We start from the raw sequence: 13,843 nt of genomic DNA, 5'->3' as shown, positions 1-13,843 counted from the left end.
GGTATCTGGATGAATTAAGACAAAACGGCAATTGATAAACTTGTTATTGTGTAACAAACAGGGCACAGGTGCGGTTTTGAAAGGGGGAGGGGCTAAGCCGAAAGTCAAGGGGGGGGGCTAACCATACAGAATATCACAATCAGATGGTCATTTTTTCCATTTTAAACACGTTTATTGAAACAAGTGAAACGCCTCTGGCAGTCTTGCCTGCATTACGCATTCAATATAGCAGCAGTGCTGATTGTGGGGAAATGACTATTCACAAAAAAATACCATTCATATGATAAAGAAATATTATATTCATTAACCCTAAATGACAGTTGACTTTGACCATGCGAACTAAAACTTGTGCGAAATGATCAATGATACTTGATTGCCCTGATGTCCAAGTTTCATGAACTAAGTCGATAAACTTGCTAAGTTATGACGACATTTAAAAAAACATAACCTTCGGTAAAGATTTCAATGTTGACGAGGCCGCCAACGTTGGAAAAGCGGCGGGGGGGGGGGCAGAGATTCCAATGTTAGAGTGAGGACAGCATTTACGCGTGTAACGTTATAAATGAAACCTGTCATATTGGGTCTAAATTTTGAGGAGTCTCCAAATCATACCAAAATGTGTCTTTTCATCTATATTCAAGTTAAAATTTATACAATATATATCACTATAAAGATTTTCGCTTCTTTAATTAAAAATGTTGACAATAAAAAGGTGGATAAACCCAATGATCTCAAGAACACGTTGGCTTCGGGGGGAGGGCTTTATCCTCAGTTGGTAGCATCTGTCCTAGACGGTTCCATGTAGCCGTATCTTTCGGTGACCTCTTTATTGTTACCCATGGCGATGTTACGGCTGTAATACAGGCCATTGCCCCGAGCCTCCAGTGGTATCTCTGATGGTCCTTCCGGTGGATGTTGGGCATCTTGGTAGGAGTGGTGGGTAGCGTAGAGGTCACCCACTGGGCTAACCCTGTCAGGTTGGTCTCCCACCTCCTGGTACTTAATCCCGTAGTAAGACTGCAATTTGATGATGATGATGATGATGATGATGATGATGATGATGACGATGATGATAATAGTAATAAAATAATCATAAAAATGATAATAATGATAATAACAATGATTATAATAATAAATACCAATGATAATAATAACAATAATAATAATAATAATAACATCAAAACAACATTCACAAAGCGCCTATATAGTAATCTTTTTTTTTCTAAGCGCCGGATACATAAACAAATATAAATAAGGTGATGGGTTGGATTATAATGAACAAGGTACAACATAATATAAACTTAGGACTACCGAAAATTAAAGGAAAAATGCAAGGACGATAATGTAACAAATATCAAGGAATGATATAACAAATAACAAACATCACTTTGATTTATTACTCATTAAAAAATAGTTTTCAATCTAGTCTGAAAATGGAAAGTATTGGAGAGTCGCGAAAATAAGCGGTAAGAGCATTCCAAAGCCCTCATGAAAGTTCACTTAGTTCAATAATAACAAGTCGGCTGCAATTGAATTATAGATTGAATTGTAAGTTACAAATTACTGAATTTATCAGGTCTTGGGTCCGTTGCAAAAAGAGTTGCGTTCAAACGCAAGTCCCAAATGCGCGCTGTTGATTGGTTGAAAATCAAGTTGCGCGTGATTTTTAGAGTTGCGTTTGATTGCAACTCTTTCTGCATCGGGCCCCTTAGCCCAAAGAATTCCATTACCAGATCCTTCCATTTTAATCTAAATGGGCTTCAAGCAAAAACAGCCATCGTAACATCGTATCTATCCAAGTTGCATCGTTTTCCTCGACTACTTCGTTGTTGAATATTTGAGATGTTGTGCCCCCTTTCCCTTTTTAAACAACGAAGGTATAACAAAGAACCAAAGAAGTTCCAAGAACCTATTATCCCTGATACAATAGCACTTGTTATGAAATATGATAAAGGTTGTTCACACATCTATACGATTCTTAAAAAGAAAAGAAAAATGGAGTGTAAAAGTTTTCTTAAGTGGAAGTGTATATTCGATATGAATGACAAGCAATGGCAGTCGTATTGCTCTATTGGATTCAGTTGTACTACCGATGTGAATTTACGTTGGTTTCAGTTCAAAATAATGCAACGCATTTTATATACAAATGAAATATTGTTTAAAATCAATTTAGCTCAACAAAAAGAATGTACTTTTTGTAATGTACACCGTGAAACAGTCACTCATCTACTTTGTGAATGTACATGTATTAAACGTATATGGGACAAGTTTGAACAATGGATATTTCTTAAAACTGGAAATAGAATATTTTTCTCTAATAAAGAAAAATTATTTGGCTTAAGAGGTTCAAGTAATCATGCATTAAATTGTTTATTGATAGTGATATGGCAAATGATTTACACTTCCAGAGTAAAACATCAATTACCTGTTTTTGATAATATCAAATTTGCACTTCAGAACTATTTCAAGAATGAAAAATATATCGCAGAGTCAAATTGTAAAATGGTAAAGTTTACAAAGAAATGGTTTCAGTTACGTGCCATGTTTATATGAGGTGATCTGTTCAGTTCCCTTTCCATGTACAATTATACATATGAATATTATTGTTCATTTACTCCTCGCTTGTTTCTTAAATTGTTTACTATTATGTGAACCTGACAGTTAAATTTATATATTTGTTGCAATTACTGTTGTACTGTATTTCGTTGTTATTAATTTGATTTGTCATTGAAAAGATATCTTGTTATGTTTGAATAATAATAAAATCCCTGTGGAGGGGAAACAAATTGAAAAAAAACGAAGATATAACAGTGTGCGAATCCATGCTTATTAATTTAACGAAAGGGGGGGGGGGCATTTTTCAGATTTTATTTTTACAAAATAGGGTCTTCACACACAATTGATGGCGATGTTCGTAAAGTTCTGACAAGGAAAAAAATGTTTTCGCTTCCGCACATTTTCCAAGAAAATTACGTTTTTGCCTCTGAAGGGGAGGGGGGCAGTTCGGATGTGCCCCTACCTGAATCCGCCACTGCAGTGGCGTAATGAGCTAAAAAAAAATGTTGGGGGAGCTAGATATGACTTATCGCGTAAAATTGTCAAAAGTTGCGAGCGAAAAAAAATCAACATTTTTACTACGAAAATCCAATTTTGTGACAAATTTGTACTTAATATTCATAAAAATATATCACATTTCACCCTTCTTTCGTTCCTTTTCTTTCCATTTATTTTTATTTTATTTCATTTCATTTTTTTGTCTTGGTCGTACCCCCATCCCCCCATCTGTACGCCACTGAGATGAGAGAGAAATCATGATCATATTACCGGTACCGACCATCAAACATCTGCAAGCCTATTGAGAGGGCTCATTAAAAAAAATAATAATAATTTGAACAAGCAACGAGGGGAAACACTCAGGCCCTTTCATTTACGTATTAAGGCCGTATAATTATTAGTCTATAGACGAATTAGGATTGAGTGTTGTTTGGTCTTATGGCGGCCATGACTGGAGGGCTTCCAGAATTCGTAACAAAAGAAATATGCATACGCGCACATAGCTCATTGCCAGTGGCGTAGCTAGGATTTTTTTCCCGGGGGGCACTGGGGGTCCTTGCTTTTTCAGGGGGGGCACCGGCCATTTTTCCTGTGTGTGCGTATGTGTCCACAAGGGCGGATCCGACTTTCGCCAATAGGGGACGGGGCCCGAAATTATCTTCACCTATATCAGTCACTTCTTAGTTTTATTCTTATATAACAACATAAAACATACAATAATCTCATAAGCCTTATAAAAAATGCGAGCGCGAAGCGCGAGTGATTTTTTTTTTTACTTTAATGTACTTTTTCCTGAAAATTTAATTTTCTGGGCAATGTTATGTGTGATCCTGAACAAGATTTGTATGTACCCCCAAGCGCGAACAGAAATTTTCATCAACTGTTCTAGCATTATCGAAAAGGGACCTGTTAGGGACTGCTTACAGTTACCCACGAAGACGGTATATATTTCAATAATGCGAGCGCGAAGCGCGAGCAAATTTCTTGAAATTCCGACCTAAAAAAATGGTCATTCTAAGCACTTTTTGTTAATTAATGGGATAGGTATGTAACTAAACAATTGATGCGAGCGCGAAGCGCGAGAGGAAGGAAATTGAGATCTTAGACCTAAAAGTGGGACACTCTATTAATATTTTGTAAGTCATAAATAGGATATACTGGTAGTCAATTGGGTATCATTAATAATGCGATCGTGAAGCGTGAGCAGACAATTATTGATATTCTGATGTAAAACTGGATTAAGTACATTTTAAATAAAGAACATGCAGGCCCTATCGCGCATGTTTTAGATTTAGAATCTGGGCATTCTGAATATACATTTGTTTAATGGAACATTATGGAATACACGTAGACAATATGAACTTGGCAAATCAAACAATGTGACCACGCAGCGTGAGCTTAAAATGCTGATATGTAGACCATAAAACAGAAATTTTACAGAGCACTTAAATTTGTAAATGCAAAAAAAATATAATGAAAGTTCGATGTCCGAGCTAAAATATGTTTTGCATATTGACTTCAAAACTTGCTCCACATCAGCAGGATATGAATCCCATAGAACAGGCAATTATGGCGCGAAGCGACAGCAAAAATTTCATATACTAACATGAAAATTTTTTTTTTTAATTGCAAGTCTTCCCTTCACATTATGTCATTCACTCGTCTTCCTCTTATTTTCCTTTTCTTTTTTCTTCTGTCTTTCTTCTTTTCCTTTTCTTTTTTCTTCTGTCTTTCTTCTTCTTTTCCTTTTCTTTCTTCTTTCTCCCTTTTTTTTTTGCTCTGCCAATTTTTTCTGGGGGGGCACCTGGGGGGGCACACCAAATCTCAGGGGGGGCACGTGCCCCCCCCCCCAGGCCCCCCCGTAGCTACGCCACTGCTCATTGCTGATTGGCTGAGAGCGCAGTGGTAACCCCTGTTACAACCGATAATGTCGCACCAACGCATAATGTCGCAATCTGCGACATTATGCCAAGAGCGTCCGACGCATAATGTCGCAGACAACGCATAATGTCGTAGTTTTTCTAACGCATAATGTCACATGTCGCAACGCATAATGTCGCAGCAAATCGTCAACGCATAATGTCACATGTCGCAACGCATAATGTCACAGCGGTATTTTCTTCAGGACTCGAGCTACAGATAAGATATAAAACATGCTTTTACTGAGTATTTTGAGACACGAAAAAGAGAATGAAATTATTTTGAAATCAGGATTACTCTTTGTATGGATATTTGTCGCTTTATTACCATTTCGTCTACTGCCTTTTCCCCACTATCGCATGGTCTGATATCATTTCGTCTACCATTAGTTAGTCAACTATCAACATAGTCCAATAACCATTTCGTCTAATTACCATCTCATCTAATAGCCAGTTGGTCTAATAGCCGTTGTGTTTATTATCATTTAGTCTAATTGTATTTTTTTTAGTTGGTCCAATATCCATTTTGTCCAATATCATTACGTCTATTACCTTTTGGTCTAATAGCCAATTGGTCTAATAACGACTTGGTGTACTCTCATTTTCGTCCATGTTCTATTTGGTCTAACTTCAGTTGGTTCGCTATCACTTTGTCTAAATCCATTTTGGCTAACACTCATTTGGTATCGTTGCCACGGGTCCATGCAATCACCAATAGGTCCAATCATTGGTTCTAGGACAATTACTCCACGGACAATCACCTTTCCGGACAACTAATCCCTGACAAGTTTACCCACCCGAGGACAATTACCCCCCCCCCCCCCCCGGACAATCACTCCCTGAGGGCAATCACCCCCGAGGACAATTACCCCCAGACAATCACCCCCTGGACAATTATTTCACAGACAAGGCCCCCAGCAAATGCCCCCGAGGACAATGATTCCCCCAGACAGTTACCGCCAAACAATTACCCCCGGAAAATCCCCCCCCACCTTCTCTCTGGCATCGAATCAAGCGTGAACCGCAGGGGGGAAGGGGGCACTCGACCAAAAAATTGGTAGGGGTGTGCCGCGGGCGAGACAAAAAACGGGGTCCTTGGAACGGATCGCTAGCGTGTCAGTGCTGATGCATCCCTGTGGAACGGACATGCGTGCATGATGTAGCTAGCCCGGCGGCACGTCCGCCGGGTGCGCTCGCGCAGAGGTGATGGTCGGACAGCGCTCTGCGGCCGCATTTCACCAAAATTGCAGCTCTTTCTAGCAGATCAATGCGACCGGAACGGCGTAACGAAATATATGACAAGCTTTGGAGCAGATTTCTTTCTTCTTTTTTCTCGATAAGAAGAAAATGTTTTGCCTTGGAGCGGCTTTCTTTGTTCTTTTTCTCAATAAGACAAAGATGCTATGCCTTGGAACGGAAATTTGAGTGTAAAAATGGGGGTCCCCTCCGCGGCACATTATTATATACTGAGTGCCCCCCCCCCCGGGCGTGAACCATTATAATGGTCTGGGTCGGTGGCACAGGTTTTCAATATATTTTCTACTTTATCTTATGTTAATAACTTTCTCTCTTATATCGCTCTCTCTCCTTTTTTCTCTCTCCCTCTCTCATTTTCTTCTTTTTCATATTTTTTCTTCCTTTTCCGCCTTTTTTCTTTTTTTTGTTAGCAATGCCTTCTGCATCATGAAAAATGGGGGTGGGGGCTTGCGCTATATAGCTACGCATATGTACATCAGAAAATGTGTAAACTGGCCCACATACTAAGTTTTCATAGAACAATTGAACATTCATGAAAAGACACGATTAGACATAATAATCACAAATGCCTAATTTCTCTGATTCCAACTGATCTGATTTTTTCTTGATTCATTTGGGGTTTAATTTCAGGAAAAAATCAGGAAAATAGATAAAACATTAAAAAGACACCTTCACAGGTAGAAATATTGAAAGTCGGTAACGCAAACCATCAACACTACTATTGACAAGAAGAACCTATAAACCTGTTATTTTAAAACAATTCATCTAACAAGAAGCTAAGAATTATGAAACAATTGGTGCACATTCCAGATTAAGATGTGGCTTTAGTTTTCATACAGTAAGCAAAAAAAAAAAATATGCAAAGATAATATACACAAGAACGCCTTGTAATTTTACAATTTAGGCCATAACTCTGTGCACTCCCTTTGTCTAGGGGGTTATTGTCCCCGGGGCAGGGTAATTGTTCCCGTTGGTAATTGTCCTCTGGGGTAATTATCCGGGGGTAATTGTCCTGGGGGGGGGTAATTTTCCTAAGGGGTAATTGTCCGGGGGTAGTTGTCCGGGGGTAATTGTCATCGGGGGGTAGTTGTTCAGGGGGTAAATGTCCGGGGGTAATTGTCCGGGGGGAAATTGCCCTAGGGGGTAGTTGTCCGGGGGTAATTGTCCTCAGGGGGTAATCGTCCTCGGGGGTAGTTTTACAGGGGGTAGTTGTCCGGGAGTAATTGTCTAGGAGGGGGGGTAATTGTCCAGGGTGTACTTGTCCGGGGTGTAATTGTCCTCAGGAGGTAATTGTCCTCGGGGGGTAATTGTCCTCAGGGGGTAATTGTCCAGGGGGTAATTGTCCTCGGGTGGGTAAACTTGTCAGGGATTAGTTGTCCGGAAAGGTGATTGTCCGTGGAGTAATTGTCCTAGAACCAATGATTGGACCTATTGGTGATTGCATGGACCCGTGGCAACGATACCAAATGAGTGTTAGCCAAAATGAATTTAGACAAAGTGATAGCGAACCAACTGAAGTTAGACCAAATGGGACATGGACGAAAATGAGAGTACACCAAGTCGTTATTAGACCAATATCTGTAGCTCGAGTCCTGAAGAAAATACCGCTGTGACATTATGCGTTGCGACATGTGACATTATGCGTTGACGATTTGCTACGACAGTATGCGTTGCGACATGTGACATTATGCGTTAGAAAAACATTATGCGTCGGACGCTCTTGGCATAATGTCGCAGATTGCGACATTATGCGTTGCTGCGACATTATGCGTTGGTGCGACATTCCCGACCTTTCGTTTGAGGACGCGAACGCTTATTTACAACGGTAGTTGACTTTGGAAGGGACTTTTTGGGCCCGTCATCATGGTCGTAAAACTCAGTCCTGCAATGCAAATTGTGTGACATGAGATTTTTTTTTCGTTTCGCATCTGCGACGGAAACATTCAATATGCGTTTCGTGTGCAAAATTCTGGTTGCTACTATGGTAACAGCGATTTATCCGATTGAGGACGACTTTCCAAAGCCACATTTGACTCCTCCTAGAGCTCGAGAGGCCGCCCGGGGGGCCCACTTCCATTGATTAGTGGATACCAGTAGCGACCACCCGTAAAGGGGGACAGAGTGGGCAGGTACGTTACGTATATAGGCCTATGTAACGTTATAAGGGTGTCAAAACGATGTTTAAAATGCTGAATAAAGGGATATATATTCAATACTTGTAGGGTTTCACAGGCCAAATACTTGTTAAGAGATGCATTTTCATAATCTGGAAAAGAATTGCTTCACTTGTTTAGCATGTTTAGGGTACTTATCGAAACCCCATGGTCGTGCCTGGTATCCACTCATCAATGGAAGTGGTCCCCCCGGAATTTGAATCTAATCCCCATTTCTGGGGAATGTAAAACATAATGCCCCTCACATCGTGTGCGAGAGGCATATCGTTTGTGTATAAGGAGTAAACAAAAGAAACAAACGAAACAAAAGGAAACGAATTCAAAGGTATCGCATATGATGTGTACATATCAACGCATGCGAAATGTTCGGCTGGAGAGGTTGATCTTATCCATGAAATCAATTGCCAGTGATCCACCAATAATCCACATTAAGTGTAATATCGATTCGATGGACTGTAATGATCTATATTTAAGCCTTCATTCAGTAAGTTTTTCCTCACTCAATATGTTCTCGATTTGTTTGAAAAACCACTTTCTTATCCATGTCATAAATCTATTTTAGGTCCTGCATTTTGAATATCTCCAGCCATCAGTCGTAATATACATGCATGTATGCGGTACGGGTGTCGCGGAAAGGGATTTTGCACACGAAAAGCAGATTTGTAGGGCCTGTAACCCCCCTGTTACACAAAGCTTAGCATTGATCGTAGAGCAGTTTTCTACGTTTGATTCTATTGACTGTAATGCACAATCAATCTTAAAAATCAAGTGTATGATTAAGCGTTAACTTTTGTGTTAGGGGACCCTAATACTAGCGTCCGTGATGATTGCGAAAGGTCCCAATTATCGGTTGTAACAACCCCCATCTATGGCTATCATAAGTTACATTGCTCTTAAGTGGGATTTGTCTATTATAGTTACCGGTGGTTCGTATCCTGGCACGCTGTCCATTTGGTCACGCCTTGGTGGCTGGCGAGTTTGCTGCGGCTGAGGGGGTAGCCGACGGTTCGCTCCCACTTCCATCGAAGAACGACCTTTAACGATACATGGAAAAAAAAGAGATAAGAAAAGGAACAAAACGAAAATGACAATATGAAATATGATATAATTTTCGAATTATGCATGTACATGTAGGTCCTATTGCCATAATCTATACAATAAACTTTTCTTTTGGTCATTCCGCCACTGCAGCAACTATAATCATCACCTACACTCTAAAAAGGGTTAACCCAATGATTGGGTAAAATCGGAGCATGTATGTTGGTTGGGTAAAATTATTTGCAAATTTTACGAAATGTTGCGTTGAAATAGCCCAATATAGGCTAAACAAAAATACCCAGCAAACATGCATGTTCCCTTTCTACCCCAAATTGGGTAAAATCTTACTCAATGTATTTAGCCCCCCCCCCCTCCCCTTCAAATGAGTAGACCTATAAGAAAATGAGATTTCTTACCCTTCCTCATGCAGTATATGGCCACTATGATCATTAAAAGAAGCACTGCGCCTCCAACAGAGGCTCCAATGATGATTGGGAGACCGATTACTGTAACAACAATAATAATAAAAACGACAGTTAAAAGAGAGAAAAAGACGGATTATGATAGAAATGATGGGCATTTATAGAGCGATATCTACCTAGAAGTAATCTATTCCAATGCGCATTAGGGTGTGTGCGCGTGTGTATGAGGGTGTGTTTGTGTGAAACAGAAAGAGACTATATATATATATATATATATATATATATATATATACATATATATATATATATATATATATATATATATATATATATGGCGTGAATTGTGTGTGTGCGTTTTGGGATGGTTTGTGTTTGTGCGGGTGTGTTGTAGTTGTGCGTGCGTTTAAAGGGCCCACGTGTCTGTGTGTGACGATGGGTGCATTACGTGTGCCTGAGAGAGAGAGAGAAAGAGGGATAGTGAAGGGACAGATAGATACAGAAAGAATGAAGGAGATGGAATGAGAGGTGGAATAGAAAAGAGGGGGACCGATCAGGACAAAACAAACAGGTGGCACAAAGTAGTTATAAGGGAGATAGGTCAGACCGGTCGAAAAAAAAATATGTAGGGGGGAAATTGAGATATAGATCGCAAGGTGAACTCCAATGAATATAGAGGGATAGAGAGAGGGGAGCGAGAGAAAAAAAATAATCCAAATTAGTATGCCCCTTCAACGAGACAAAGTGGGAAGTGTTGGTTTAGCCATTATTAGCATGATTAGTTGCCGTAACATCAAATTCAATACACATTGTAATGAAGTCAATCACGTATGTAATTCACAACACATACCTCCCTCAAGAAAATTTATTTGCGTTTGAAATATACTGTAATAATATTTTATAGAAAAAGCAAATCTGCAAATGAGGTAAAAAAAAAAAAAAAAGCATTCCCGCGATTGGCTTTTGCTCTTAAAGTCCCAATTGAAACCAAATATAAGTATAAATGTATTGTTCCACACTGAAACCAACTGGTCCAAATTGTCTTCCATTCAGATAAATTGGTGGTATAAATTATTTCCCATTGAAACCAATTGTCCCAATTGAAGATTTTACAATTGGTCTTAATGTGAGTTATTGACCTAAACTGCCATGGTAAAATGCAATCGGAACTAATTGGGACAGCATAATACACACCGGCTGGCAGTGGAGTAACTACGGGGGGCATGGGGGCACAGGGAAAGGAGAAAATGTGGGAAAAAGGAAGAGAAACGTAGTGGGAAAAAGAAATTATTACTCATTACAATGTTACTTTATATGTTATCTTATATTACATAAGAAACATTTTCATCCTAACTTTATGAAAAATAATTTGCTCATGGCTTATGTCTTCATTGTTCCCGGTGCTCGCATTGTCTGTTTAATGAGATATATAATCCCGTTGTACTAAAACCCCTCGTTTTTTAGTCAATATACACCAAATATATCCTAGCACTTCGAGTTATTATTGTTTGATGTAGTGACAGATAAACTAGTGATATATAAAGTGATTCCTCCATGTTAAAGTTTTGATATAAAACATTACCATAGCGTTAAGTCTTAACATAAAGTCTTAATATAAAATATTACGTTCGCATTAGTGGATTAGTAATATATGTCTGCTCTCCATAAATTCCTAAAATCAGTATTTAAAATGTCTCTTTTTGTGATCTGAATATCAAAAATTTTCAGCTCGTGCTTCGCGATCACATCATTTGGTTAGTGAAATACGTATGGTCTTAGTGAATTCCTACAAAGAAGCCTTCGAATGCCCCCACTTGAAGTCTGAATTATCTAAATTTTCAGCTTCGCACTCGCAATATTTGATTAGTGAGATGCGTATGATAATCATGATTACAATGACTACAAAAAGTGCTTAATTAGTTCAGATGTAATTCTCACAAAATCGGCAAGCGCTTGGCACTCGCATTACATAACTATGGTGAGATATGTATACTCTTAATGGATTCCTTAAAAAAATAGTCCTTAAAACATGTAAGATATTCCTGCTTGGGGTCAATATATACAAAAATTTCAGCTTGCGTTTGCATTGTTTAGTGAGAATGGTACGTACCATAATTACAAGAATTTGATTATAAGGTCCCTTTTTAGGTCTGAATATCAAAAATTGTCAGCTCGCGCTTCGCGCTCGCATTATTTGATCAGTGAGATACATATCCGTTTAATGGCATTGTCCTTAAAATGTCTCTATTAGGTGAGTATACCTGGCAACTAAGTGACTCAGTTATTTTGCTGGTGCCCCCAATGGTGTGACTGAAGGTAAGCCACTGCTGGCTGGTAGGAGTAGGCGTAGGATGTCAAGCGAACCCATTGGTCCCCGATGAAATCATGTGGCAGATCAAATTTCAATGTGTTTTTAATTGTTTTCACCATGGTCCTGGGAAGAGGATGTGCTGGGGTGCTGCGTATTATTCACCATAGGCAGCACTCCCTAGAAATCTGGTAGGTGCTCAATAACATAAATTTAACACCTTTTAATATTTTTTTATTTGTTTTTCAAATTTCTCGTGACTAAATGAGCATCATTTCGTATTAACCGCCCCCCCCCCCCCTTATTTTATTATTATCCATTTTTTGCTTGCACTCTAAATAATATTGGGTAAAAGTGCTCCATGAGGGTGATTATGTGTCCAACCAACATTGGGCAATTCTTTAGGGCACTTTTATTTATCCAGTGTAATGGAAGTCTTGCCCGTTGCTCCTTATTTTTTTAACCTTACTGGACAATATGCTTCCCGCATTGAGTAAAATACTGCATAAAATTGGTTGGACACATAATTACACTCGTGGTGTTTTACCCAATATTTTTTACAGTGTGTCATTTTTTTTTTTTTCCTGGTGGACCTTTTCCTTTTGTCATGTTTGTAGCGAACCCCACCCCTCCTTGTTTTTGCTTGTAGAATTTAAACCAGCACACCAGGTTAATGAAAAAACAGGGCCCTGCTTTTCAATTGTTTTGTTTTTGTTAATTGTTTCTGGCTTGGGATGGACTGATGACGGTAACTTTTACCTGTTTCCGCTCCTGTAATCTTCGAAGATTCGCTGGACACACCGTTTCCGTAGCTTACAAGCGCCATATTTTTCCATGACCGTCCGCGTGGAACAATCAGGTATTCACCGACGCCGACACAGTCCTGGGCCGCTGCGTCGGCCTGATTGAGTGCCTGCTGGTCGATGAGATGAAAGCAGAGACCGTTTGGGAGAGTAGTACTGTTGCTGTTCGCTTGGACATCCACGCTCCCGCCGCGCTGGCTGCTGTAAACGCCTTCGACTCCTGTAACAGAAATTCCATCAAAGTAGAATTTCAACCTGACATTAAATATGGTTTAATGATAACGGAAAAGTATATAGAGAAAAATATTGGTGAAGGTTTGATTAAATATCATCAAAGAATAAGAAGGTTATGACAGTTTAAATTTGTCATTTATGTGACGTCATATGCGTGCAACTCCCTATACATCATGAATTCATTTTTTTCTATAATGAAACATGATGACAAAAAGTTAAAAGCATTTTTCACATTCACCCTCAAATTTACATATCAATATTTTTTTAGAAAATTGCTTTTTTTTTAATTCACATCACACGACATAAGGAGCTGCTAGTCTGTGACATCACAAAATTAACACTTCGAAAATTCACAACTTCGTTTTTACTTGATGAATTTTCATCAAACCATCACCAACATTTTCCCTATTTCTAGTTTTATTTATGGGGGGGCTTTCATTAACACAAATTTGTTTTAAGTTTAAACTTCTTCTTCTTCTAGACAATAATTATTAAAAGAGGATGATTTGTCTATCATTTCTACGGATAATAACAATACTAACGCTGGTTAACGAAAGGAAGTTCCAGGGTTTCCTAAATCTGAATTGTTTTTATTCTTCTTACGTTCAAACCAGTCATTCAAAATAGTGGGTGTCAG

General features: G+C 39.0%; 1 protein-coding gene across 1 annotated transcript in view; it reads right to left on the bottom strand.

Annotated features, from left to right (window-relative positions):
* Positions 1-246: 246 nt before the first annotated feature.
* The window catches only part of LOC121419860, a 28,395-nt gene continuing 14,798 nt past the window's right edge, over positions 247-13,843 (bottom strand). Inside the window, exons 6-9 of the mRNA XM_041614324.1 lie at positions 12,929-13,192; positions 9,859-9,948; positions 9,326-9,438; positions 247-1,017 (exon numbers count right to left, since the gene is read on the bottom strand). Coding sequence (XP_041470258.1) covers positions 769-1,017; positions 9,326-9,438; positions 9,859-9,948; positions 12,929-13,192 — 716 coding nt within the window. The 3' untranslated portion in view covers positions 247-768. The remainder of the gene's footprint in view (positions 1,018-9,325; positions 9,439-9,858; positions 9,949-12,928; positions 13,193-13,843) is intronic.

This window comes from Lytechinus variegatus, chromosome 8 (genome assembly GCF_018143015.1).
Source record: "Lytechinus variegatus isolate NC3 chromosome 8, Lvar_3.0, whole genome shotgun sequence".
Taxonomy (NCBI): Eukaryota; Metazoa; Echinodermata; class Echinoidea; order Temnopleuroida; family Toxopneustidae; genus Lytechinus; species Lytechinus variegatus.
The sequence above is the reverse complement of the archived record's forward strand: the minus strand, read 5'-3'. Positions and strand labels throughout refer to the sequence as shown.